The sequence below is a fragment of the Pseudogymnoascus destructans genome (genome assembly GCF_001641265.1).
Source record: "Pseudogymnoascus destructans isolate 20631-21 unplaced genomic scaffold scaffold_9, whole genome shotgun sequence".
Classification (NCBI taxonomy): Eukaryota; Fungi; Ascomycota; class Leotiomycetes; order Thelebolales; family Thelebolaceae; genus Pseudogymnoascus; species Pseudogymnoascus destructans.
Genome location: NW_020167528.1, coordinates 107,586 through 135,431, shown reverse-complemented (window position 1 = coordinate 135,431; position 27,846 = coordinate 107,586). Strand labels below are relative to the sequence as shown.

Here is a 27,846-nt window from a genome sequence, read left to right as displayed (position 1 = left end):
AATCTTCAACCCAGACCGTGGTCCGGTCTGAAGCCAATAACCCACGGTCCCCCACCGGTCTGCCAAGAAACCGGTCACGGGACCACTCGAATTTTATCACAGGACTAGCCCTACTAAAACAGTTTTTACAGCACTACTTGAACATTTTTCACGTGGTTTAGATAGATTGGCAATTACTATAATTATACTATATGTCTGTATTACGCCACGACTCTAGAATTTCTTGACCAGACCGTGACTTGTTACGGACTTGACTTAATTCGGTTGTCTCGATTGTCCCCTTCTGGTGTATGTTGAGCCCATTATCTTTCCGTGGCCTCTTTGCAATAGAAGGCTTTGTAAGTGAAGGTAGTGAATAACCACCCTCATTTTGGAAGGAAATTGTAACGGTCTTGGTTCCGTGTTGTCCAGATGTGTGTATTTGGCTGGTTAGGGCTTCGGTCAGGAATGTACTATATTGCCATCTTCTCCTGGATATTATCAACTAGAGCATTATATTCAAACGCTATTTCCTCCTCACTCATATTAGTAGAATTAATAATGTAATTGAATAGTGTTCAAACAGCTGTTCCCGCTCGATTTTCTGCCAATAATAGACAAGCATAATACCCTGTATGGTATCAGGGGCCATTTGGTTCTGCCTATAATTACAAACATCACAGGTAGTGCTAAAGACTCGCTCAACAAGAGCTTCTGAAGCAGGAATACAAAGTATATCCCGGGCCATAGCTGCAAGTCCTGGAAATAGCCGTTCATTGTTTTTCCACCACACTAACAGAGGTTCGTAGGAGGCGGCTTCTAATAGTTAGCGTTAATTACTATAATGATTACTATAAACTTACCAAGACTAAGGTACCGCTTTATCTCTCCTCCTTGGTCATCAGTTTGACTTGAAGAGTTATAGCTTCACTTCCGATTTAACAATCATAGCCATTGGGTCCTTATCAAGTTCCCTATACTGTGACTCATGTTGGTTAGATCTTTCCTGGTTTGCGTAATGTTGGTTATATAACGCTCGGAATTGTCCTTCAAAATGCTCTTGCCAATTTGTTTCAGGATTTAGCCAACTATATCGAGGGTCAAACACTTCCATCTTTAACGGTGGTGATAGAATAGCACCAAAGGCGTATAAACTACCAATGCCTGTACAAGACAAGGTATAATACTTATCAAGCTTCTGTATAGCCTTGTCAATAGCTTCTAGGAGTACTGGAATCCATGGATCTTGTAATGGTTTCAATTGATGGGTACACTCCTCAAGCCCTTCGAACAATTCGTCATATGCAGGTAGAACAAAGCCAAGCCGTGCACCACTTGCTATACCCATATTTGAGGTCCAGAAGCTAAAGTGGCGGGTAACGTCAATGAGGTAGGTGATATGTTTCCACTCTTGAGCATTAATATGAAATATGTTAGCTGGTGTAAACTCAGTCGTAAACTTGCTTCCTGAAGGAGGACTGCTCGTAACATCATATGTAAAGTTGAGTCCCATCGGGTTGACACATCTTGGATAAGCCGTAAGACTCTTGTTCCGTCTTTAATGCACTGTTTTTGGATTGTTATAAAGTGCTCTCTTCGCTGTGAACTTGAATTCACAAAGACTGCTAGCTTTTGAAGCTAGTGTTCTGTTAGTTTAATTATTATAATGATTACTATAAACGTACCTTAGCAAGTGTCCATGGAAGACCCTTCTTCTTACTTAGGACATCGATTTCTTCTACTGAGGTTTCATCCCAGTCAATCTGTAGCTCTGAGTTTGTTGGGTTTAGTCAAATTGACCCAAGGAGAGCCTTTTGAGCAAGCTGGACAATGTGTGCAAAGCATGGTATATGATGAATAGCTCTGTCATGGTATTTTGTTGGCTCTGGTGATATCTCCTTTATCATATCATTAATTATCGCCATCATTGAGGTATTGTTACTTGCATTATCAGTTGTAATACAATGAACTCTACCGTCTAGACGATATTGGCAGATGACGCGCCAGACAATAGTTGCAAGCTCTTTGCCAGTATGAGCTCCATAAAAATACTCAAATCCAATCAAGGCTTCACAGTACTCCCATTCCTTGGTTATAAACATTGCCATAATACCCATAAATGAGTGTCTTGTCCCTAGGCTAGACCAATTATCAAGATTGCACCTTGGACAAGACCATGGAGGGCGATCTGCTGCACCTTACCTACCATAACGTCAAGGCGCCGCCGTAGGGTTGTTGGCGAAGGAAGTGGATACTTTTGGTTCTGCCATAGTGCCATCTCCCTCCATATAGGGTTCTCAACAGATCGGAATGATATATTTAACGATACTATGGTCTCGAGAACATAGCTATAGAATGCTTCCTTTGGATCTTCTTCTGATTGTAGGCGTATGCTCTATATAAGTTAGTACTGTTTTATAGTAATAGTCCTTACGGGTGATGATCGTGAGAGGTGTAGCTGGGTCTGATGTAGTATGGAATGCCGAGACGACTTCCTATTACATCCAGCAGATTTTAAGTGAGAGCTCATTGTACTTGTCCCTGAGCCCTTAACACTTGGATGACTTAGTATTGTTGAACACCTTGTGCAGACTATAACTGGCTTGCCAGTTGACTTCCGAGCTCCTTGGTCGAAGTGTCTCCATGATAGTGATGTCCGAGTTGTTGACCCCCAGTTGATTTGCTTATCCATACTTGGAAAGTTATTTGGCTGTTCTTTATACCAGGACTGGTTATGCCACCAATCGATAAATACGTCTGCCTTTGAGGGCATCCACCGTAACACATTAAGGCCTTCGATTTTTTGTAATCCATCCCATTGATCATCAAGTTGTTGTGAGGACTCAATGTCAGGAGTTATGTTCATAGATCGAGGTTCATCAAGAGAGAAGACATCGCTATAGGAATGTAATGGCGAGCTTAAAGATTGGTTATAAGACATGATAATGAATGGCTGAGGAATTCATCTCAAGAAGCCTCACTGTTATGTTATAGCAAAGAGAGGTAGCTAGATAGAATAATGGGAAAATGAATTAAGTAACCCTGTTTTGAAAGTATATGAATAAAATAACCCTGCCTGCCCACACCCTGTGACAACCAATCATCACCACCACCACCCACGCATCACTGTTGCTAGTAATGTGTGTAATCCACCACACACTAGACTACCGCGTGGATGGCCGCGCAAAGTGCGTATGGATAAGGGCCAATACCGGGCATCGCGAAGGGCTACACAGGCAGATCTGGATAGGATTGGGCAAGGGGAAATGGCCGTACGACGGCAACAGGTACATTGCAGCACCTGTCGTGAGCCTGGGCATTATAGCAGAAGCTGTCAGCGGGCTCACAATTGAAGCTCATCACCTGAGTCGATGGCCGATATACACGATATCGTGCCTTTCTTTAGATTATCAACTTATGCTAAACTCTTCATCACTTTACAGGATGCCTCCAAAGAAGCTCAATTCGATGACTCTCGAGCAACGACATACTCTCCGATGCTGGCACCACAAACAACACCCTCGACCTTCGCAGAAAGCTTGCATCGCATGGTTCCGAGACCAATATCAGACTCGAGTCAGCCAATCTACTGTATCCGAATCTCTTAGCGCTCAATTTGCTTACCTCAACGGCGCCCCACAAGCACACGATCAAGAAGCTAAGCTCGACGACGACGATGTGACGCTGCTTGGCCACGGTTAGAAGCTATCCTTTTTGACTGGCAGAAGCTTATTGAACGAAGAGGAGGGGTCACAACAGGTGAGGAAGGCAAAGCAGATCTGGGCACAATTACCACAACACGAAGGGGAACCAGTCCCAGAGTTTAGCTTAGGTTGGGTCACAAGGTTTCGACAACGTCATAAGATTCTTAATCAAGTTCGACACGGTGAAGAGCTGGATCAGTTCCAGCTACAGCAGAGGAAGAGATGCGGGCAATTCAAACAGTAGCAGGGGAATACTTAGAGGAGGATATATATAACATGGATGAGACGGGACTATACTGGAAGATGACACCATCGAGGGGCTTTATGACAGCAGAGGCAGCTATAGGTCAGAAAATAGAGAAGGCAAGGATATCAGTAGTTGTCTGTGTTAATTCAACTGGCACAGATCGATTTCCTCTATGGTTTATTGGAAAGGCAAAGACAACACGAGCTCTTCGAAATGTTGAAGTCACAGCGATGGGAGGGGTGAGATGGAATAAAAAGGCTTGGATGAATCAGTTCATTATGGCAGAATGGTTAAAGGCCTTCTATTTACAAGTAGGCACATCTCGATCAATACTCCTAATGATGGATAACTTCTCAGCACATATCGCCACCATTGAATCCACTCCTCCTCCTCCAAATATCCGCATCATCTGGCTTCCTCCAAATGCAACAAGCCGATTTCAACCTTTCGATCAAGGCATCATCGCTGCCCTAAAAGCATACTACCGGCGACAATGGCTCCACTATATGCTTGAATGTTATGAAACGGATAAAGACCCTGTTAAAGCAATGAATGTCCGACTCGCCATTCGATGGCTTATTCGATCATGGACTCACGATGTTACAAACATAACTATCTATAACTGCTTTCGAAAAAGCACAATTCTCCAATGCCCAATTCAGCTTCCAATACACCCTCTTCCTAATATTAACGACCTTTATCAACAAGTACAACAAGTTGGCCACATCTGCGATGCTATGGATCTCTCGAACTTCTTAAATCCAGAGGAGGAGGACATAGAGATGATGGAGAAGAGCATTAGAGAGTCTGTAGGGGAGGATATACTGTTAGAGCAGGTCATTGCACAATATGTACCAGATTCCGAGGCTCAAGATGATGATGAGGATGAAGAGCTTAACCCACAGCCTGTGCTAACCCCACAAGCTGCACATCAAGCTATACAATGTCTGATTGAGTTCACAGAATCTGGGAATAGTGGCACAAAGGAGGCAGCAGTGTATTTACGGTCCTTTGAGAAGTTTGAGAGAGAGTTAGGGCTTACAGTAGCCAATTCTAAGGCACAGGGAACCTTGGATAGCTGGTTTATGTAAATAGCCTCGTTTGATATAGATGTCACGTGAAATTCAATATCTCGATATTTACGCTATCTCGATATTATTTACAGGAGCCGAGCTATCGACTTAACGGATTATGACTGTAGCAAGGTGGCGTCAGCAGGGTGGGGGTGTGGGGCCGGCAGGGTCATTTTATTCATATACTTTCAAAACAGGGTTACTTAATTCATTTTCCCTAGAATAATTCCTAAAGTTCAACTAAATATCTATACTATCTTTCTACCTCGCTTGATTTTTCCAACTTTGGTTATTTTAGATTACCTGTGGAGTTCTTTTTAATAGCGTGTTTCAGTATTATGGGCTCTAATAAACAAGAGCCAATTATAGTAATCGTCGTAACCAACTTTTCGCTTCGCTCAAGGTTGGAGTAAGCAATGTGAACGTGCCTGAAACGAGGGGAAACAATGTGCGCTCCGTCGCAACGTGCGTCTGTTCACCGCCACTCCTTAATAAAACTTCTACCATAGCTACACATACTATTTTATATAGTAAATCTATGCAATTCATTTAAGGGAAGGGACTCCTCTATCAAATGCCTGTAAATGGCTAGCAGAAAACCCCTCTGAAACAGCAACTACTGCTAGTCAGATTTTTAAGGTTCCTACATCAACTATACGCTCAAGCAGCCGCCCAGACAGAAGCTATTAAGTAGAGCAATATTACCTAGGGCTCGGAGCTACGAGAGCTATGATATTTACTGCTGTCTGTAAGCTCCGGAGCCCGAAGCCACCACCCTCACCAAGCTGGCTTACAAAATATATACGGAATGAGCTTCAAGACTTCCACTTTATTACTACGAAGCCAATTGCACAGCTACGTACCAAAGCTCAAGATGGGTCTAGTATTATAAATTGGTTTCGAGACTACCTTGAGTTTACACTACGGTGTAGTATAAAGCCAGAGTCAATCTGGAATATGGATGAAACTGGCTTTAGAATTGGAATTCCAGGAGGTGAGAAGGTTATTGTGCCACGAACAGCAAAGGAGCTCTATACTCCAAGCCCTGAAAACCGTACATCTATTACTATCCTTGAGGCTGTGTCTGCAGTAGGAAAAGTCATACCACCAGTACTTATCATTCCGGGCAAAATACATATGGATTCTTGGTACCACGCCAACCTTGAAGGCACAGAGCTAGTACTATTCTCCGACTCTGGGTTTTCAAATAGCCAGCTTGCTCTTCGGTGGCTAGAGCATTTTGCTAAGCATACACCCTCAGCGGATACAAGGGTTCTATTACTCGACTCTCATGTAAGCCATACGAGTGTTACGGCTATAGTAACATGATGTCATGGTTACAGGGCCAGGGCCTAGTAACGTGACGTGTGAGTCACATAACGTGACGTGTGAGTCACAGTGGGAAGCGGGGTAGGCTGCCATGTGACGGGGCTAATGGATAGTTGCAGAAACTAGTGGATATTGGAAAGTTGAGCCATGAACTATCCTGAATATCTAGCTATCCGCCAACTATCCAAATTACCCATAAGGCACAACGCCACTATATAAGTAGATAGTATTTCCTTAGATAGGAGCTTTGTGCTCAACTCAATATAGTATTCTTTACAATACTGTAACGTGTTACTTTGAAAGCCTTTGTGTCTAATCCCCTGCCTCCTCTGTCAAGTCAACCTTACGCAAGAAACCTCTGTGTCTTCTATCATTTAGAAGTCAGCGTTACAACGAGCCATGACTTCATCATTGCAGCAGAAGAACACAACATTATTATATACACCTTTCCCTCACATCTTACACACGTTTTACAGCCATTAGACATGGGAGTGTTCCAGCCTTATAAGCACTGGCATCGAGTAGCTGTTCTTACTGCCATACGGGATATGGATCTTACCTACGACCTACAATCCTTCATGAGAGATCTCACACGCATTCGGGAGAAGACTTTTAAGGAGTCTACTATAATATCAGCTTTCCAGAAAGCTGGTATTTGACCTATAAGCTGTAATACAGCCCTCACGAAACTACGCACCTACTCACAGCCTACGTCTACGCCTACGGCTACTACCCTACCAATCCGGGTTTCTGTAATGGTGGGTGCACCAGATGTGAGAATCTAGCTACCCAAGAAAGGGATGAATTTACTAAGACAACACACTGTCTTAGGAAACAGAGCAAAGGGTTGTAGCTTAGACTATTCTACAATGCAGCAATCATGTGTGTGATGTAGTGAAGTGGTTCAGACAAGTTGCAACAAATGTTGAGTCTGGGAACTCAGGGATAAGTCAGAGGTTAACACCTCACTGACTTTTCAGAAACAAGGAGTAACAAGATCAATGCTTGGAAGCTTGGAAAAGACGTGGAAGTATGTGATAGTCGATTTACTGTACTGTCTGCTTGCCCTTTCTTAAGGAAAGGGCAATCCTATTTATGCTAAAGGAGTGTAGTTCTCTCATTTTCCAAGACTTTCCATGACTAACCAGGCTTGGTAACTGTAGTCGACATAAGAGAATCCCATAGAACCATCTCTTAGGTTCATAGCCTATAGGAAGTAAAAGGAGGTCCAAGGTCAGAGTACCCCTATAGACAAATTATGTCATAGACAAATTATGTCATAACTTAACCAATCTTGTGGGTAACTAAAGAGCGATGATGTGTAATGAATCATAGAGGTTCGCAGGAGCTTTTAGAGCTATCGTTCATGCTCCTAGGCCTCTAGTTGGTAGAGATATGTCATGTGGTAGTATGAGTGATGTCATGTAATGAATCATAGAGGGTTGTAGAGATATGCTATGTGGTAATATTGGCCCAGTAACTAAGGAGCGATGACGTGTAATGAATCATAGATGGTTGTAGCAATCGTTGAGTAGTATTGCTCTTGTTGTTGGTGTGATAAGCCAAAATATGTATAGTGACTTGTAGGTTTGAGGAGGAGATTTCCAAGTTTGCTCTTGAGTTTGATAGCAAACTGAGTGCAACGAATGTCAGTATGACAGTGAGGCATCTGCTTCCACATACGCTGTTTTATCCCGGTCGAAGTGTTGTAGCATGGGTGCTTCTGTAACAGTCTTCTTAATCAACTCAAAGGCTGCCTGGCAGGTGTAAGGATGCCTCCGTACCTAGATACTCGAAGAACCTGTCTCAGAACTGTTACGGTCACTACAAGCATGGAATTCGACTCGGTGGGGTTTCGAACCAGTAGAGGAGCATATAGCGAGTTACACTATAGTGGGGGACGGTAAGTGTATAGGGTTCAGGGTCGATGCAGACCTGTTGCGGTGGAAGGTTCAGGGCTAGGGTTGGGATAACCGAGTCGGGCCCGTTTCGGGTACTTAAGGAAACAGACTCAACGGGGTTCCCCCTTCATCTTTTTTGTATCCTTCGTAGTAGACCTATAGGATAGCATCCGTTTAGCCTCTGACTCACACTCTCATATGCTATTACTGTGAGCTGGGTGCCCTGTGTCCTTACAGCAGGCTTGGTTCCATTCGAATATTTGACCTTTCTTTGTGGGATTTACCAGTGGCTTCATAATCGTAGAGTAGCTTCTTATAAACTGCCGGTAGAACACACAGAACCCAATGAAGGCTTGTGTATCTCGGAGCGACCTTGGTGCTTTCCATTCAAGTATAGTTTGGACTTTTGCGGGGTCCATTCTCATGTCATAGATTCCAATGATAAGCCCTAGGGATTTTGTTTCTTGGACATAGAATTCACATTTTGCAATGTCTACTTGTAGTCCAGCTTCGCGGAGCTTCTGTAAAACCATTTGCACATGCTGGGTATGCTCAGATCGATGCGCACTATAGATGAGAAGATCATCCATATATGCTGTAACAAATTTGTTTATGTATTCCATAAGGGTTTCGTTCATATATCGCTGGAATGTTGCAGGGCCATTTGTAAGGCCAAAAGGGAGGACCTTGTACTTGTATGATCCAAATCTCGTCTTAAAGGTAGTGAGATCTTCATCTTCTTTTGTTTGCATACGGATCCGATTAAATGCATGACGAATGTCAATCTTTGTAAGATATTTGGCACCTGTGATCTGAGCCAATGTTTCATCGATGAGGGGTAGTGTCATACTGACATTAGTTGCACTCAGTTTGCTACCAAACTCAAGAGCAAACTTAGAAATCTCCTCCTCAAACCTACAAGTCACTATACATATTTTGGCTTGTCACACCAACAACAAGAGCAATACTACTCAACGATTGTTACAACCCTCTATGATTCATTACACGTCATTGCTCCTTAGTTACTGGGCCGATATGACCACATTCTCTACAACCCTCTATGATTCATACATGACATCACTCCTTAGTTAGTGGGCTAATACTACACATGACATATCTCTATCAACTAGAGGCCTAGGAACATGAACAATAGCTCGAAAATCTTCTACAACCGTCTATGATTCATTACACGTCATCACTCCTTAGCTACCCACAAGGTTGGTTAAGTTCTGACATAATCTGTCTATAGGGGTACTCTGACCTTGGACCTCCTTTCACTTCCTATATTCTAGGAACCTAGGAGATGGTTCTATGGGATTCTCTTATGTCGACTACAGTTACCAAGCCTGGTTAGTCATGGAAAGTCTTGGAAAATGAGAGAACTACACTCCTTTAGCATAAATAGGATTGCCCTTTCCTTAAGAAAGGGCAAGCAGACAATACAGTAAATCGACTATCACATACTTCCACATCTTTTCCAAGCTTCCAAGCATTGATCTTGTTACTCCTTGTTTCTGAAAAGTCAGTGAGGTGTTAACCTCTGACTTATCCCTGAGTTCTCAGACTCAACATTTGTTACAACTTGTCTAAACCACTCCACTACATCATACACCTGATTGCTGCATTGTGGAATAGTCTAAGCTATGACCCTTTGGCTCTTTTTCCTAAGACAGTGTGTTGTCTTAGTAAAACCATCCCTTCCTTGGGTGGCTAGATTCTCACATCTGGTGCACCCACCATTACAGGTAGCGGGTATGAGTCTTTTCTTGTAATGGCATTTAACTTGCAGTAATCAACACAGAATCGAAGTCCGCCACCTGGTTTGCGGACGAAAAGGACAGGAGAGGCAAAGGGAGCTTTGCTAGCTTCAATAAATCCTTTGGACAAGTTGTCGTCAATATATCTCTTCACAAGATCAAGTTCCTCCTTTGCTCCCTTCTGCTTCCGAAGCATATTAAATGGTGCGGCTCCAATCATTGTGACAGTGCATGTGTTCTTGTTCTTATAAGGAGGTTGGAGGGCTGGCTTCCAAGCTTTGTCATCTTGTATTTGCTTATTGACTTGGGGTAATGTAGGTTTTGGATTTTGAGTATTCGTTGGTGTAGTGTGCTGGCAATGACCTTTAGTAAATATGACTTGGTCATTTACCATATCAAGTATAACTCCATGTTGCTTCATCCAAGCCTTCCCAAGAATGACAGAATGTTTCCCAAGAGTGGTGATGAATAGAGGGCATAGACTTTCAACATGGTCTTGTACCTGTAGGTGAGGGTATATAGCATGAGTGATGGGAGGGGCTGCTGTTCCATCAAAGCCTTGAATAGGGCGTGGCTTTAAAAGCTCTATTGGTGATATGCCTTCTATCTCACAATTCGTTCTGCGTCAACAGCATTCACCAGAGTTTGCTTTGTTCGCTCTGGGGTACATTTGTGGTGGTCCGAGTGGACTCCGAATCGCATCCGCGAAGCGTCCGGGTTAGACTGTCCTATGTATGAAAGGAGAAGTGTTCGCGCTAACCTGATTCGGAGTTCATTGTTGTAAGCCAGACTATGAGTGCGCAGCCACATCCACTTCTTCAAGATATTTCACAACAGCAGCTTGTCCTGCCATTGTCTGCTCATGAGCTTGGATAACCTCTTGTAGCTGGCTGATATTGTCATCATATGTAGCCTTCTCCTCTCGACTCTTCTGGAGGGTAGTATTGTAGAGCTGGGTGACATGATCATAATCCTCCATCATCTGCTTTTGGATTTGAAGTGCAGCCTCTCTCTGGGCTTGGCTCCAGGTGCTCACAACTGAGAGGTCTTTAAGCTCCCAAATACGAAGGGTAGCTTGGTGTTCTGGATCCTCAAGTAGTGTTTCCCTTCTATTGTAGGTGTGGCTTTCTAAGCAGTCCTCATTGCTTGTAGTAGATTGGGTTTCTTGTCCTTGATCTTGACTCCTGTCACGGATGACATGTCCCTGGAATTGTCAAGGTCAGGATCTTCTTCTGACTTTGTTGGTATCAGGAACTAGACACGTATGTGGTGAAGGCCCTATTATGCAGTTGTCAGCCGTACGAGCCACTCAAGAGAAGCGCACTTCTGTCACGGTTATATCCTTGTTGAGGGAGCGTCACGGAAAGGTCTAATTCTGCTGATATAATGTTCTGGGTTCTGATGCTTGAGTGTGGTATTGAGTTGACTTGTGGTTTCTGGATTTGATGTTCTGGTGTTCTGGTTCTGGTTCTGGTTCAATGTGTAGCTCTGGTTGGTCTGAGTTTCGATTTCTGGAGGTTCTGTTGCTCAAAGGTTTGTGCTGGTTTCTGGTTTGAGGGTTCTGTTGCTCGAAGGTTTGTGCTGGTTTCTAGTTTCTTGCTCAGGATGAGCTAATGAAGAAATGAGATTCAATCTTATGTTACGATGGTCATAGAGGTCATGATGCCAGTCCAGGAAAAGTAATCTAGATTGAATCTAAAGAGAGAAGAAGAAGAAGAAGGAAGGAAGGTGAGGCTATTTGTCACGGGTAGGTTAAGAGGAGGTCAGTAGGAAGGGGGAGCTGGTTGCGGTCCCGCATCGGAGACGTCCCGCTACGGTGCCTCTAGCGGCCTAAGGCTGCTAGGGGGGCCTTAGGGCCTTAGGCTGCTATTAGGCTGTTGTCGTGGCTCCGACTCGCAACCGAGACGGCGGGGGCCCGACTCCGGGGGAGTAGATAAAGTAGCTGAGCCCCCTACTAGGAAGGGCTCAGAGATTAGATTGTTGAATACGATACTGGCTACTCGAACCTACGGTCTTAGCACGCTGTCTACCTAAACCCTTACATTCTAATCTCTCTTAATAACGGGAGGCAGCCCGCTACGACCCGGTTATGGCAACGCCCCTACTTTGCGATGGGCGCACCATTCGAAGGGGCCACGACCGTTCGTGCTCCCAAAACCAGGACGCTACGCAAACCCTCCGAGGTGACGACGAACCGGGGCCGCACTCAGGGTCGAGCCAGTTAGAAGACGAGGGGCACGCCCAACGCCAACTTAGCGCCAGTGAGGACCTCCATGGCGACCGGGATGGAAGCCCTGACGGATCGGAACTCTCCACCCTAACTAGGGTCCCGTCCGACTGGGGTGACCGGGTGGACGAGGCCCGCCGCGAGGCCGACCATCTAGAATGCGAGGTGCGTGCCGCCCGGGCCCGGAAGCGAGCCGCTGTGGAATCGCGGATCGCAGAACTGGAGGTCCAGGAGCAACGAAAGCACGCACTCCAACGGGAGCTGCGCGAACTACGGAAGGAGTGGACGCCGACGCGGGACCGGAAGCGGCGCGCAAGCAACGGCCACGACGGCTACGACCAAGGGAGAGCTTCCCTCGAGATAGGGAGCGTTGCTGGCGAGTCGGCGGCGAGCCACCCCCGAGGCCCCCACAGAGCGCCGAAGTTCCGCGACCTAGCAACCTTCCAGGGGAAGAGCCTGCGGGAGGCGCAGGTCTTCGCCGCTGGGGCAGACCGCCGGTTCCGTATCGATGCGGGGTCACAGTACCCCATGGACCAGAACAAGATCGACTACTGCGTCCTCGCCTTCGGACCGACGCCGGCAGCAAAGTGGGAGCGCCACGAGCGCCGCGAGGGGCTAGGGAACACCACCTGGGCGGAATTCAAGGAGTGGATAATGGATTCCATCATCGACCCCTCGAACCGCACGTTCGACGCCATAACGTCGTACAATGAGGCGAAGCAAGGCGAGACCCAATCGGCGGAAGATTTCGCGGCCCACCTCGACACTCTCGAGCTCGAGCTCCGGATCGAAGACGAGGAGCTCCGGAAAAACACCCTCTATGCAAAACTGCGGGAGGAGGTGCGGCGCGAGATCCTGCACCGCGACGACATACCCCGTACGCAGCAAGGCATGCTAGCTCTAGCGACCCGCATAGAGAACACGCACTGCCTCACGATAGGAGGCCTAACCGGAGGCGATCCGACACCCCGGCGAGGGTGGGAGACCGCGAGGACATTAGGGCGGGGCCCCTGCGACCATCGCGGCCTACGGGGACTGAGGAACGGGGCCCTGAGGGCCCTAGGAGAGGCCCTGCTATGAGCCCAAATCGCACCCCAGCGGGCGCGAAGGGAGATCGCCGCGGCAACGGGTGCCACGGCTGCGGCTCGGTGGAGCACCGGCTGGCCCATTGCCCTGAGGCTATATGCTACAATTGCAGCAAGAAGGGGCACATTTCCCCGGATTGCCCGAGCCTGACAGGAAAAGGCGAGTCCCGGCAGTGATATCCACTGCCCTAAACCCCCGGGACCAAGGCGGGGTGCCACCAACGCGGAGACGGCTAGTGATCGCGGTCCAAGTCACTGCCGCGGATGGGTCCACCCGAACGGAGTGAGCCCTGATCGACAGCGGGGCAGAGGAGAACTGCGTCCGCCAGTCTCTAGTCGTAGAGTGCGGATGGGAGTCTAGCAAAGGGGCCGACACGGGGTTGTCGACCCTTGAGGGGAGGGAGGTATGGACCTATGGGGTCCACCACCTACCCATCGGCGCCACGGATGGGGCGGGGAGGTCGTTAACGACCGGCCACCGGTTCGTAGCCTGCGCCTTCGACGGGTTAGATGTGAACCTCATCCTAGGGTACCCTTGGATAGCTGACGTTGACCCTACAATCAGTTACAAGGACGGGGCGTGGGAGTTCCCGACACGGCAGGGGGCCGTCCGGGAGGTAGGACCTGAACAGTTCTACGAGGATGTCCAGGAGGCGGGGGGAGCCTACGGAGTCCTCACCCAATGGGCAGTAAGGGGGCAGCGTATCGGTGTCGTCACCGCCGATACGGCCCTGGCGGTCCTCCCTAACCAATACCAGGACTAGGCTGACGTCTTCGACGCAGCGAAGGCTGGGGTATTGCCCGAGCACCACCCAATGGAGCATAAAATCGAGGTGGAAGGGGGCAAGGAACCCCCCTGGAGCCCGGTATACCCCCTTGGCGAACCGGAGCTCGAGGCGCTACGAGAGTATCTCGATTCGGGCCTCAAGAAGGGGTGGATCCGAAGGTCCATTAGCCAGCGGGGGCCCCAATCCTGTTTGTCCCAAAGAAAGACGGGAGCCTACGACTCTGTGTGGATTATAGGGGGCTGAACGCAGTTACGGTTCGGAATCGGACCCCGCTACCGCTCATCAGCGAGACCCTCGACCGGCTACGCCGATCAAAGGTCTTCACCAAACTAGACCTCAAGGACGCACATCACCGAATACGTATTCGCGGGGGGGACGAGTGGAAGACGGCGTTTCGGACCCGGTACGGCCACTTCGAATACCTCGTCATGCCGTTTGGACTATCGAATGCACCAGCGACCTTCCAGGCGTACATAAACCAGGCCCTCATAGGCCTAGTAGACGTGACCTGCGTCGTCTACCTAGACGACATCCTGATCTTCTCCGAAAACCCAGAGCACCATGAGGGGGCGGTACAGGAGGTCCTGAACCGGCTACGGACCCACCGGCTATATGCCAACCTCAAGAAGTGTGTGTTCACCATGGACAGCGTGGAATTCCTCGGCTTCATGGTAGGGCCCCAGGGCATCACCATGGACCCCGCCCGGGTCGCCACCGTTAACGAGTGGCCGCCGCCGAGGTCGGTTAGGGAGGTCCAGGTGTTCCTAGGGTTCACCAACTTCTACCGCCGATTCATCGAGGGCTACTCTAGGGTAGCTGGCCCAATCACTAACCTCCTAAAGACTACTGGGGTCGAAAAGGGGCGCAAGTTCCACATGACGCTAGACGCCATGACAGCGTTCGACGTGCTTAAGGCCTGGTTCACCACCGCCCCGATGCTGCGACACTACGAGCCCGAACTGCCGACGCAGGTAGAAACGGACGCCTCGGGGTACGCCGCATCGGGTATCCTGTCGCAGCTATTCGGGGCCGGACCGGAGGCGAAGTGGCACCCAGTCGCTTTCTTCTCCAGGAAGTTCTCCCCTGTGGAGCTCAGGTACGACACTCACGACAAGGAACTCCTGGCCATCGTCCTGGCTATGGACCACTGGGGCCAGTACCTCCGGGGCGTCACGAGGTCGGTACGGGTACGGACTGACCACAACAACCTCCGATACTTCATGACCAAGAGGAGCCTAAACGGACGGCAAGCACGCTGGGCGGAGTCGCTCGCCCGCTACGATTTCTACATCGAATACCGCCCCGGCAAGGCCAACCCTGCGGACGGACCGTCGCGGAGACCGGACTACCAGCCCCTCGATGACCCTACCCTCGACCAACACTTACCTGGCCTACACTTCCGTCTATGTAGCGGCCCCGAGACGGCTGCGGACTCGCCGCCACCTCTAATCGCGGTAGGCCGCCAACGAGGAACGAACCAACTAAGCGCGAAGCTAGCAGTCAGCTTGGAACAACCTAGTCTGACCGCGGAGGCGGCGCCGTTACGGCGCCAGGACACGAACGCCATCGTCGCGGGAGAAAGACCCTACTCGCCCTCAGGGGCGACGGTAAGAGAGGCTCTCCTAGAACTGCAGTCCCGGGATGACTTCGTCACCCAACGGGCGGCAGCCCCGCACTCGATGTGGTGACCCCGAGAGGCCGCCTTGTGGACGACAGGGGAGGACGGCTTACTCCGAAGGAAGGGCGCCATATACGTCCCCGATTCGCCACCGATGCGGGCGGAACTACTAGCCACGCACCACGACGACCCTCACGCTGGCCACTTCGGTTTCGCCCGCACCCAGGAGCTGCTACAACGGAAATACTACTGGGTGGGGATGAGGAGGGACGTGAAGAGTCACCTCCGGACGTGCGACGTCTGCCAACGCACGAAGACTAAAAGGCACGCGCCATACGGCGAGCTGGCGCCTTTCCAACCCCCGACCACCCCCTGGCAGGAGATCACGATGGACTTTATAGTGGGGTTACCGCCGAGCCGGTTCCGAGGCCGAGTCTATGACTCAATCCTCGTCGTCGTGGATCGCCTCACGAAGATGGCACGTTATATACCCGTCAACGCTACCATTGACGCCCCAGAACTTGCGGAAGTCTTCGCAAACACTATCTTCAAGGACTACGGGACCCCGACGGGAATCACCTCCGACTGGGGCCCCCAGTTCACGAGTGCGTTTTGGGGAAGCTTTATGTTCTACCTCCAAATACGGAGGCGGCTGAGCACCGCTTTCCGGCCACAAACCAACGGCCAGACGGAGCGACAGAACCAGATGCTAGAGCAGTACCTTCGCTGCTACTGCGATTACTCACAGGGTAACTGGGCTAGCAAACTAGCGCTCGCCGAGTTCTCCTACAACAACTCGGTGCACGAGTCAACGGGACACACCCCGTTCTACCTACTATACGGCTACCACCCCGCCATCGAGGTCACCGCGGCAGAGCCGGCCGACGGTGCCGGCATGGCGGCGTCCCGGGTGGAAGAACTCCAACGGGAACGAGAGGAACTAGAGGCCACCCTTCGTCGAGCCACGGAGGCCCACAAAAAGCACTACGACCGGAAACACACGCCGATGCGGTTCCGGGTCGGTGACCAGGTGATGCTCGCAGCGAAAAACATCCGCCAACTCCGCCCTAATCGGAAGCTCTCCGACAAGTATCTAGGCCCGTTTAGGGTCACAGAAGCCATCGGATCGCACGGGCAGTCGTATCGCCTCACGCTCCCAAAGGGGTACCGAATCCACGACGTGTTCCACGTGTCCCTGCTAGAACCGTACCATGCCCGAACTGGCACCATACCGCCTGAGGCAACTCAAACCCAGGACCAAGATGAATGGGAAGTACAGTCCATTCAGGCACACAAGGAGACCCCTAAGGGGCGCCGATACCTCGTCCGATGGAAGGGGTATTCCCCCGCGGAGGACACGTGGGAACCCCCCGACAACCTAGCTAACGCGCCAGACGTCCTACAAGCGTACCACGAAGCCGCCCCGCAACCGATCCGGACAAGGGGCCGGCGCAAACGGCAACGTCAGACCACCGACCCCCAGAACCCAAACACACGGGACGGGGGCGGGGAAGAGACGCACGCCAGAGACCCCTAGAACCCCAACGCACGGAGGGCGGCCGGGGGGTGGCAGCGACCCTCGCGACTCAAGGGGGGGAACCGCCAGGACGCACCAAACCACCCCGAGTAACGGGAGGACGGGGCCGCCCGGCCAAAGGGCAGCGACCAAACCCCCCCGAGTTATGGGAAGGGGAGGGCGACGAGACCACCTGGTTCGAATCGGCTACGTACCGGTACCAGTCCGACCCCGGCCAACGGGGGGAGGAACACGACGCGACCAAAGTCACCAACCACCAGCAGCCAGAACGAGGCGCAGGCACAGGCACAGGAGCGCAACGGGACGAAGACAGATCACGGGGGCAAGAACACTCGTATTATAAGCCCGAAGGCCAAACTAAACTACGCCGAAGGCGGCAGAGACAACAAACACGGGGGCCCGTAGGCAAGCCACGCACAAAACACCCCAGGACACCCACAACGCCCTAGACCACGCCACCGCCCAGAAAACAAACGCCCTAGGAGCAGGCGCAGCGATGGTGACAGGGGCAGCCCGATCGTCCACCCAGCAAGGGGCAGCACGAACGACCGCCCAGCAGACCGTCACCGGCCTACCCCCGCTTCTTCCCCTTCCCCTTCCTCCCACCCGCAGCGAGAGCAGCCATGCTACGCTTCAAAGTGTTAGCAACCAGAGGAGCCGAAGGTCAAGGATGGGAGGAGGAAGGGGGAAAACGTACCTGCATCTGGCGGAGGACCACCAGCGTCTCCTCCGAGTTGCGGAGGAGGGCGGCGCTCATCTCCGCCGCAGAAGGCGCCACAGAGACAGCCACGCGAACCTCCGCAGGGAGGGTGGCAGCAGCAGCCACGATGCGGGCGCGGAGGCCAACGCGGACGCCACCCACGGCAGCGCCGAAGTCCGACTGCAGCGCCAGCAGGTCCCGGACGGAGGCGGCGACGGCAGGAGGGATCTGCCCAAACGAGCGTTAGCTAACGCTCCGCAGAAAAAGGACCCAAAAGGGAAACCAAAACAGAAGACCAAGACAAGAACCGGACCGGAGACTCACCGGGACGCACTTGTCCTTAAGATGAGTGCAGCGCGTGCACTTCGTCGAGGAGGCGGGGAAGACACACGAGAACTCTGGCGACTTCGCCAAATACTTCGCGCAGCGCAGGCAGCACACACGAAGCAGCGCGCGGTGGGGGTCCCCGCCCTCGTCCGAGGACGAGTCGCCGTCAGAGGACGAGGACGAAGTCCCACTGGCCACGGAGCCCTCCTCAGGGGACTCGGCGCGCTTCCTCTTGCGGGAGGAGCGGCGCGGGGCAACATCTTCCTCCTCGGAGGTCTCCTCGACCGGAGACGTCGGGGAAACGATGGGCGAGACAGGAGCGGCAGGCGTAGTGGCGGAGGAGGCGGGAGTTACGGCGGGGGTCGGACCAGGGACGGACGGGAAACCGCCAGATTCTGCCAAACATGTTAGCCACGGCCCAAGAACCCATCACCTACCACAAAGAAGCCTAGGAAACACGACGAGAAACCAAAAGACGGAAGGAAAGGACTCACCAGAGCGCACGGGGGCGCAGAAGGAGAAACGGGGGGCCGGGACAGGGCGGGGAGGCGACCCGAACGCCACCCAGCCAGATGGAGCTCCAGAACGTTAGGAAACGCCCAAACGAGGAAACGAAAAAGGGGCACTCACTCATGGTGGCCGTGTGGCCGGCGACGGAACGGTTCTCTTGCGCCTTAAGGGCGCCGACGGTTTCAGTGCTCTCTTGAGAGCCGGACATGGTGGTGGTGGCGGGGGCAGCGGTGGAGTTAGATGAATTGGAAGGTTGAGGGAGGAGGGGGAGGAAGGTGTTTTGAGGCCGCTTACTCCTTTGTGTGGAGGGTAGGTCACGTGCGCGGGGACAACACGCGCCTACCGCGCGCCTTGGAACAAAGGTAGGTAGGCCGGTTCTGGCCTAGTGCCATAGCGTCAAAGGCGCGCCCAATTCCGGCCTTAAAGCAGGCCTTGGAATAAAGGAAACGGAGGAACGGAGTAGCTAGGTCACGTGACGCTAAGTTCGGCTTCACGTCTATTAACGAGCCTCCCCCGAACCGACGGCAGGCCGCTAATGACCAACGCTGTTCCACCAAGGGCTGCCACTGAAGCAATGGCATGTCCGTAGGGCCCCGGACTCTAGAGGGGGGAGTGTTGTCACGGGTAGGTTAAGAGGAGGTCAGTAGGAAGGGGGAGCTGGTTGCGGTCCCGCGTCGGAGACGTCCCGCTACGGTGCCTCTAGCGGCCTAAGGCTGCTAGGGGGGCCTTAGGGCCTTAGGCTGCTATTAGGCTGTTGTCGTGGCTCCGACTCGCAACCGAGACGGCGGGGGCCCGACTCCGGGGGAGTAGATAAAGTAGCTGAGCCCCCTACTAGGAAGGGCTCAGAGATTAGATTGTTGAATACGATACTGGCTACTCGAACCTACGGTCTTAGCACGCTGTCTACCTAAACCCTTACACTATTCCTCATAACAGTCTATTGCTCCTCCAAATAAAGTAAACAAATACCCCTCTGTACTCTTTCTAGTAAACTCGCAATCTGCATACAAGGCATCACTAGAGCATTGGAAGCGTGGCTCGTCAATATTAGGTCCGATCTGAAGAGCTAGATATTTAGTCTCCTTAAGGTATAGGAGTAGATGGTCAACTGCTTGTATGTGGTCCGGTCCTAGATTAACAAGGAATTCTGATAGTTTTTGGGTTGTACGGGCCACATCAGGTCTTGTTACTACTGCAGCGTAGTTTACAGACCTGACTTTTTGCTGGTAAAGATCGATTTTTTGCTTATCTGCCTGTCCATCAAATGGTAGAAGACTGTCATTCACCATTGGTGTTCATGACCGTGTAGAGGAAACTCCATACGTAGTCGTGATCTTATCAATGTAGGAGTCCTGGCATAGCCATAGGGTTTTCTGAGTATGGTCCCGTATAATTCTTATTCCTAGAAACCATTGAAGCTCTCCTATTTCACGGAACTCATATGCTTCCATAAGCTTCGTACGGAACTCTATAGCTTCCGCCTTGTGATTTGGGTGGCTTAGAATGCAGATATCATCAACATAGAAGAATACAATAATCTTAGGTGATACAAAAGGCACTGAGCTTCTGGGACCCATACAAGGCCTAGGTCTGTAAGTGTTTCTGAAAAATCCCGGAACCATAGGAGTGGTGACCTCCGAAGTCCATAGAGGGCTCTGTTGAGTTTCAAACATTTTCCTTGTTCCTCATACCCATCTGCACATCGTACATAGACCTCCTCATCAATTCGACTGTTTGTAAATGCGTTTACTGCATCTAATTGCTCTGTATCTAGGTTGAAGTAGGCTGTGATAGCCATAAGCGCTCAGAAGGTTTTTGAAGCAAGGGTAGCTGCGTACATCTCATCATGAATAGAGTAACATGGTAAGTCTCCTCTTACAACAAGCCTAGCCTTATATTTAGCAAGGTAGCCATTGTCGTTGAATTTGTATGTAAATACCCACATAAGTGGGATCACAAAGCTTCGTACAGAGCTGTCTGGTACTGAAGTAAGTTTCTTGCTTTCTTAGGTCTGTAATTTCTTTTGTAGCTGCAGCTTGAAACCCAAGCCTATGAGAGTGGTTTCTAAGCTGATTCCAGAACTTCGGAGCTGCTGGTAGGTCCGTATGGTGCACTTTGCATTTTTGGAAATCAGTTCCAACAATAAAAGCTTGGTGTAGGCTTATTTTTGACTCTGGATGAGCAATGGTTGCAAGGTAGACCTCATGTCTCCGTACGTTGTCTTCTGAGCATTCTGGGGTCGTTTCTGGTGTATAGAGCTGGGTATCTCCTATTTGGGCTTGCTTTTCCTTATGTTGGGTTTCTTGAAGCTGTTCCTCTTGAGGGGGGGCTTGTTCTGTTGTCTCCATTTTGTACGGAGTTGGCGTTTCCTGTGTAGGTTCCTGGGTCTGTTCTTCTTCTTCATAATTCTCACCCTCCTTTCCTTGAAGATCAGGTAATTCAATTACCTGGACAGTCTTCTGGAGGTTTATCTCTAGGATAGGAACCTCGTATGAGGGGTCATAGACCTTTGTCTCATCAAACATAACGTCCCTTGTAGCTATAACCCTTTTAAGTTGTGGTGCCCATATCCTATAGATATTTGTAGAGTTATAGCCAACTAGGTAACTGTTACGACGGAACAAGAAGGCTGGCCAACTACAGGACAGGAAGGAGGGAGGTCGCATGAGACCGGCCCTGGTACCTGGAGGGGCAGCGGGGAATAGTAGTTCCGAAAGTATCACGTGACGGACTCGCAGGAGGATGAGAAGAGTCCTAAGAGTCCAGGACTCCGAGGACTCGAGTGAGTTCCCAGGAGTCCACTAGGCACGTGATGGACTCGCAGGATGATGAGAAGAGTCCTAAGAGTCCAGGACTCCGAGGACTCGAGTGAGTTCCCAAGAGTCCACTAGGCACGACGCCACTATATAAGTAGATAGTATTTCCTTAGATAGGAGCTTCGTGCTCAACTCAATACAGTATTTGTTATATACTAGTAACGTGTTACTTGAAGCCTTTGTGTCTGATCCCCTGCCTCCTCTGATAAGTAAGTCTGTACGCAAGAGAACCTCTGTGTCTTCTATCGTTTAGAAGTCAGCGTTACAGTAACCTACTTGGGCATTCCTTTCTATTCTCTCAAGCTTTGGCTTATTAAGAAGAAGTGCATAGGCCCTACACCCGTAGGCTCGAATATGAGAGAGTATAGGCTTAGTGAGCTCTGGCTTTTGGAGCTGTAATGGTAGGGACTGAAGTAGAAGTCCGTACGGAGTGTCATAATCAATAACGGCTGAGGGAGATATGTTCACCAGGTATCCAGCTGTCCTGAATATTTCTGGCCATATGCCTTGTGGTAGGTTTCCGGCTTCCTTAAGTGCTCTCGATCGGGTGATTATAGTATGGCCTGATCGTTCTATTCCCCCATTCAGCTCAGCTGTATAGGGTGGCGTATTCTGGATTTCGTACCCTTCATCATTTACCCAGTTATCCCATTCCTTTCCTAGGGATCTCTTGCCATCAAGGAAGAAGATTTTAACCTTGTAACCCCATCGCCTCCATACGTAGCTTACAAAATCTTTAATCGTTTGTAAAACTGTTTCTTGTGTCTTATCCTTAATAGTATAGACATGGTTCATATGGCAGAAATCACACTGGAAGTGTAGGACCTGCGTACTACCATTGTACGCTTCTAGCATCTGGATTAGATCGAGGTGTACCTTCTCATAAGGGATCTTTGATCTTGGTGTAGATCTTCAAGAGATGATCTTTGTTGCATGTGTAAGGCGGCAAACCTCACAGTTTGTGTCATATGATTCTAGGCTTGCGACTAGAACCCCCTGAGCCTCCTTCTGAAGCTTCTTTATTGCATTTTGGTTATGGTGACCATACGGTTATGCCACTCCTTTGCTGTGCCTGTAAGGTCTTTTCATGGTCCGTACGAGGTTAGAACAATGTTTTGGACTTCCTCTGTAGTTAAGAGGGCTGTTGGTGGGCTAATGAAGTTCTCATTTTTGATATATTCTAGAACCCATTGGCCATGGATTACTAATGGTTTTCCTCCATACGTAAGACCTTCTGCAGCTGTGTTCCAATGGACTCCTTTTTGGATAAAGCGCTTCAAGGAGGTGACAGAGGTGTGGAAAGACGAGACAAGGGCTTTATCTTAAAGGGTAATAGTTCGTACAGACTTCGTGTCCTTTCCTATCTGTACTTGGATGTCTACTGACCCAAATCCTTCTATCTGAATTCTCTGGTCCCCTGCGAGAAGGTAGCTGCTTTCCTCTGCTTCCTTTAGGGTTGTAGAACCTCGTACGGTCATTGCAGACGTGGATTGTGGCTCCAGAATCAAGTATGGTGCTTCTTGCAAGCTTGTATGTTGAGAGGGTAAGGCCTTGAGAGACTTGAAAGGCTGTTGCAAATGAGACTGGTGGATCGTTCGTACATGGTTGTCCTTTTTTCGCCTTTTTCTGTTTCTCTGCTTTCTGTATGCTGTATTGGAGACCAGGCTTCTCACTTACATAGGCGTCCACTTTTGCCTCAATATCCTTATTTGGTCTCCATGACTTCGTACGCTTTGATTTCATAACGTAGAGGCAGTCCTTCCACATATGGATTGTCCCACAAGGGCAGTCTGTTCGAGCCTCCTTTTTCTTTCTTCTATTACCTTGACCTTGTTGTGGCAAGTTCGTACGGTCTTGAAGTGTAGCAGATGCCTCATTTTCTCCTTCTTGCGTTGCAAAAACTCCATGTTCCCCCCGAGGCTTCTGGTCATATTTTGCCTGTCTCTTATTGACTCAGTAGGTCCATACGACCTCTTCAAACTCATATGATTTTGTCCCTTTGTTGAGTTTTGCAGTCCATGGTCCTCAAAATTCGCACGGTCCTATTGCATTTAGGAAGTAGTATATTGCGTCGTGAGGATCAATTACTTTCTGGTGCATTAAGCGTACGGCCTAGGGAGTAGTGTGTCTCCCATTTTAGAAGCCATTCCTCCATGTCTACCCCTTTTTGTGTTTTCGGGGCTTTTGCCCATTCTAGCCTCCATTCTTCGAGCCTAGCTCTAGAGGTTGGTGCAAAATGGTCCTTAAGCTTAACAAGCATTTCGTACGGAGTATCACAATTGTATGTGTAGGGTAGAAATTCCCGTTTGATAGTTTCTTGAATCTTCGACCGTAGCCCCTGAATTGCTTCCTCCTTCTTCTCCCATATTTTTCATTCGTATTGGAAGTCAAGTTGTAGGTTTCGAAGCTCTTCTTTTTTATTGACTGTGAGAGATCCGTACGAAATTGGGACTCTTGGTGGAGGGTCTTCAGTTGTCGGTTGAGCAGTCTGGCTTGATGTTGCTCTTGTCGATACCCAAGTAGCAGTCTTAGGGGCTGTTTGAGGGACTACTCCACTTCATACGAACTCTGGAATAGGCCTAATAGGCAGTAGGAGTGTAGGAGTGTCTTCTGAAGAAGGGTCGACATACTCCCATACTCCTGTTTTTGATCATCTATAGCCACACACACTTGTGATAACTCATATACAACAACACAAGGCATATATACCATCTGCTGATAATCGAGAGTCACTTACAACTATCGAGTGTATAAGTGGCAGAGGTAGATATATTCCCTCTTATATGATTGTTGCTGCTCAAGTTATTTCCTCAAAATGGATTGCTACAAATTTTAACTCTCGGATTACAATTACAGTTTCTGATTCTGGCTATACAAATGATGAGATTGCTTTACAATGGTTGAAGCATTTTGATTCTATTCAAAGGAAGGAATAAATGGAACATATCGACTTCTCCTTCTTGACGGACATCTCTCTCATTTTACAAAAGACTTCATTGATTATGCTCTTCAAATCAAATTATCCCATTCTGCCTTCCACCTCATTCAACTCATTTACTTCAGCCACTTGATGTTCAAGTTTTCCAACCTTTCAAACACTATCATTCGCAAATGGTTGACTGATCTGCAAGAACTGGCGATATGACATTTGACCGTGTTGAGTTTTTTCATGTACTTCAAGAGATGCATTATCTAACCTTTACAAGAACTACAATCCTCTCTGCATTTCGAAAATCAGGCATTGTACCATTTAATCCAGATATACCCCTGCAAAAGGTTGTTGAATTCAAGCCCTTCGAAATCGACATTTCAAGTTCATCACCAATACAGCCAGAAGATACAGATTCCTTTCTCTCCCAACCTCACAAAGAATCAGATTTTAGCAATACTCCACAAGATCCAAAGAAGCTAGTATGCCATGGAGATTATCTTCTCCAAATCTTTGATATAGAAACTACAACTATAGATCAATGGGAATCACTTCAGGCATTTATAAAAGGAGCAAAGGCAGGTATATTTGCAGGAGAGCTTGCACGTCATGATTGTCACGGTTCACCAAGGCATAGGGCGCCAGTTGGGTATTATGAATTAAACTCAATCTAGAGAAGGAAGGAAAGAGAAGAGGAGCACTCGAGCAGTGGCTCAATCTGTATACAGCTATGTTGTTGTGGAGTGAATTCTCTTTAGCGAGACCAGTTCTGAGAATTCACTCCACAACTGAAAACTTTGCTCCAACCCCGGAAAGCTCCCCACACCCCTGAACCCCTACTCGAGCTGCAAGGCGCACTTGATATCGTAACAAGGCCAAAGTAGATAGGCGCAGAATTCCAATAAAAAACCTCTACAACCTGAATTATATAGATAAAATTGGCAGCCCATCACATGTTATACCACTCAATCGAACATGTGATAGTTACCAGTTTGCCAAGAAACCACTGGGGAACCACACCGGTCTGGGCGGTTCAGCCTGGTTTTCCAACCCGGACCGTGGTCCAGGTTGGAAAATCTTCAGACCGGCAGTTTGGAACCGTCGGTCCCCCATGACGCATGTGTAATGGTGGGTGCACCAGATGTGAGAATCTAGCCACCCAAGGAAGGGATGGTTTTACTAAGACAACACACTGTCTTAGGAAAAAGAGCCAAAGGGTCGTAGCTTAGACTATTCCACAACGCAGCAATCAGGTGTATGATATAGTGGAGTGGTTTAGACAAGTTGTAACAAATGTTGAGTCTTAGAACTCAGGGATAAGTCAGAGGTTAGCACCTCACTGACTTTTCAGAAACAAGGAGTAACAAGATCAATGCTTGGAAGCTTGGAAAAGACGTGGAAGTATGTGATAGTCGATTTACTGTATTGTCTGCTTGCCCTTTCTTAAGGAAAGGGCAATCCTATTTATGCTAAAGGAGTGTAGTTCTATCATTTTCCAAGACTTTCCATACGCCCTATAGACAAATTATGTCATAACTTAACCAATCTTGTGGGTAATGAATCATAGATGGTTGCAGAAGCTTTCCGAGCTATCGTTCATGTTCCTAGGCCTCTAGTTGATAGAGATATGTCATGTGTAGTATTAGCCCAATAACTAAGGAGTGATGTCATGTAATGAATCATAGAGGGTTGTAGAGATATGCTATGTGGTCATATCGGCCCAGTAACTAAGGAGCAATGACGTGTAATGAATCATAGATGGTTGTAGCAATCGTTGAGTAGTATTGCTCTTGTTGTTGGTGTGACAAGCCAAAATATGTATAACGTGGTTTATCAGTACGTCGGACATATCAGTACCTCGGACACTTTTCCCAAATTTCCTACCCTCTAACTTCACAACGCATTTTTTCCACCTTTTATTATGTCAGTGATTACCCAAGAAGCAAAAATCATTCTAGCTATCGAGGCTATCCGAACATCAAAAAATCTAAGTCGTCGGAAGGCTGCTAAGCTCTATGAAGTACCTCATTCTACACTCTGCGACAGAATGAACGGCTGAACTACTGTCTACGAACGCCGGCCTGCAATGATGAAATTAACTATACTAGAAGAGGAGGTGGTTATTCGGAATATACTTGATATGGATTCAAGAGGATTTGCACCCCGGCTTGCTGGTGTAGAAGATATGGCAAATTTTATACTCGAATCGCGTGGAGGGAGGCGCGTCGGGAAGCTCTGGGCCCACCAATTTGTACAACGACGTCCAGAATTAAAGACGCGTTTTAATCGCGTTTACGACTTCCAAAGGGCCTTGTGCGAAGATCCTGAACTAATTGGCGCGTAGTTTCGACTAGTAGAAAATATGAGGGCAAAATATGGTGTTTTGGACTGCGACTTCTATAACTTTGACGAAACTGGGTTTATGATGGGTGTGATTTGCCCTGCAATGGTTGTTACCCGTGCAGATTGACTTGGCAGAGGTAAGGCAGTTCAGCCAGGGAATCGGGAATGGGCTACAGCGATTGCTTGTATCAACAGTGACGGCTGGAGTATTCCTCCATTTTTGGTAGTTAAAGGCAAGAATCATCTTGCAAATTGGTATACAGACGGCGGCCTTCCACACAACTGGGTTGTTAAACTGACAAGCAATGGATGGACAAACAATGAGACAGGTCTAGAATGGTTGAAACACTTCGACAAACATACTGCTGTTCGTGCAAGGGGTCCATATCGAATGCTGGTGTTAGACGGGCACGAGAGTCATGAATCGGCTGAGTTCCAAGAGTACTGCAAGGCACACAACATTATAACTCTTGGACTACCTCCCCACTCGTCTCATTTAACTCAGCCACTTGATGTCGGGTGCTTTAGTGTGTTGAAGCGGGCATATGGTCGGCAGATTGAGACCTTCATTAAGGCTCATATCAACCACATTACCAAGGTCGAGTTCTTTCTCGCCTTTAGAGCAGCATATCTGGAATCCATGACAGCCCAAAACGCCCAGTCCGGGTTCCGCGGAGCTGGCTTAGTGCCTTTCGACCCGCAAGCAGTGCTTTCAAAGCTTGACGTGAGGTTACGGACTCCAACTCCCTCTAGACCCTCTACTGCCAACACCAACCCTTGGGTCTCCCAGACCCCTTCCAACCCAACTGAAGCTCTTTCACAAACAACCCTCGTTCGAAATCGAATTGCCCGTCACCAAGGAAGCTCGCCAACTCCACTCTTCAGGACAGTTATTGCATTGGCAAAGGGTATGGAGCGACTAGCACATGAGAACACCCTTCTGTCTGCTGAGGTACGTACCCTTCGAGCAGCCAAC

The 27,846-nt window shown here is 49.0% G+C and overlaps 2 protein-coding genes across 2 annotated transcripts; both read right to left on the bottom strand.

Annotated features, from left to right (window-relative positions):
• Positions 1-10,780: 10,780 nt before the first annotated feature.
• VC83_04134 (uncharacterized protein) lies at positions 10,781-11,651 on the bottom strand (the record flags this gene model as incomplete). The annotated part of the gene is made up of 2 exons (XM_024467770.1): positions 10,781-11,194; positions 11,634-11,651. The coding sequence occupies 2 exons, from the start codon at positions 11,649-11,651 to the stop codon at positions 10,781-10,783; spliced, it is 432 nt and encodes a 143-aa protein (XP_024324378.1).
• A 6,165-nt stretch (positions 11,652-17,816) lies between these two features.
• Positions 17,817-18,990, bottom strand: VC83_04133 (uncharacterized protein; the record flags this gene model as incomplete). The annotated part of the gene is made up of 5 exons (XM_024467769.1): positions 17,817-17,876; positions 17,943-18,173; positions 18,270-18,667; positions 18,767-18,850; positions 18,903-18,990. 5 exons carry the CDS (start codon positions 18,988-18,990, stop codon positions 17,817-17,819), a joined length of 861 nt encoding a protein of 286 aa, XP_024324375.1.
• Between the last annotated feature and the right edge of the window lie 8,856 nt (positions 18,991-27,846).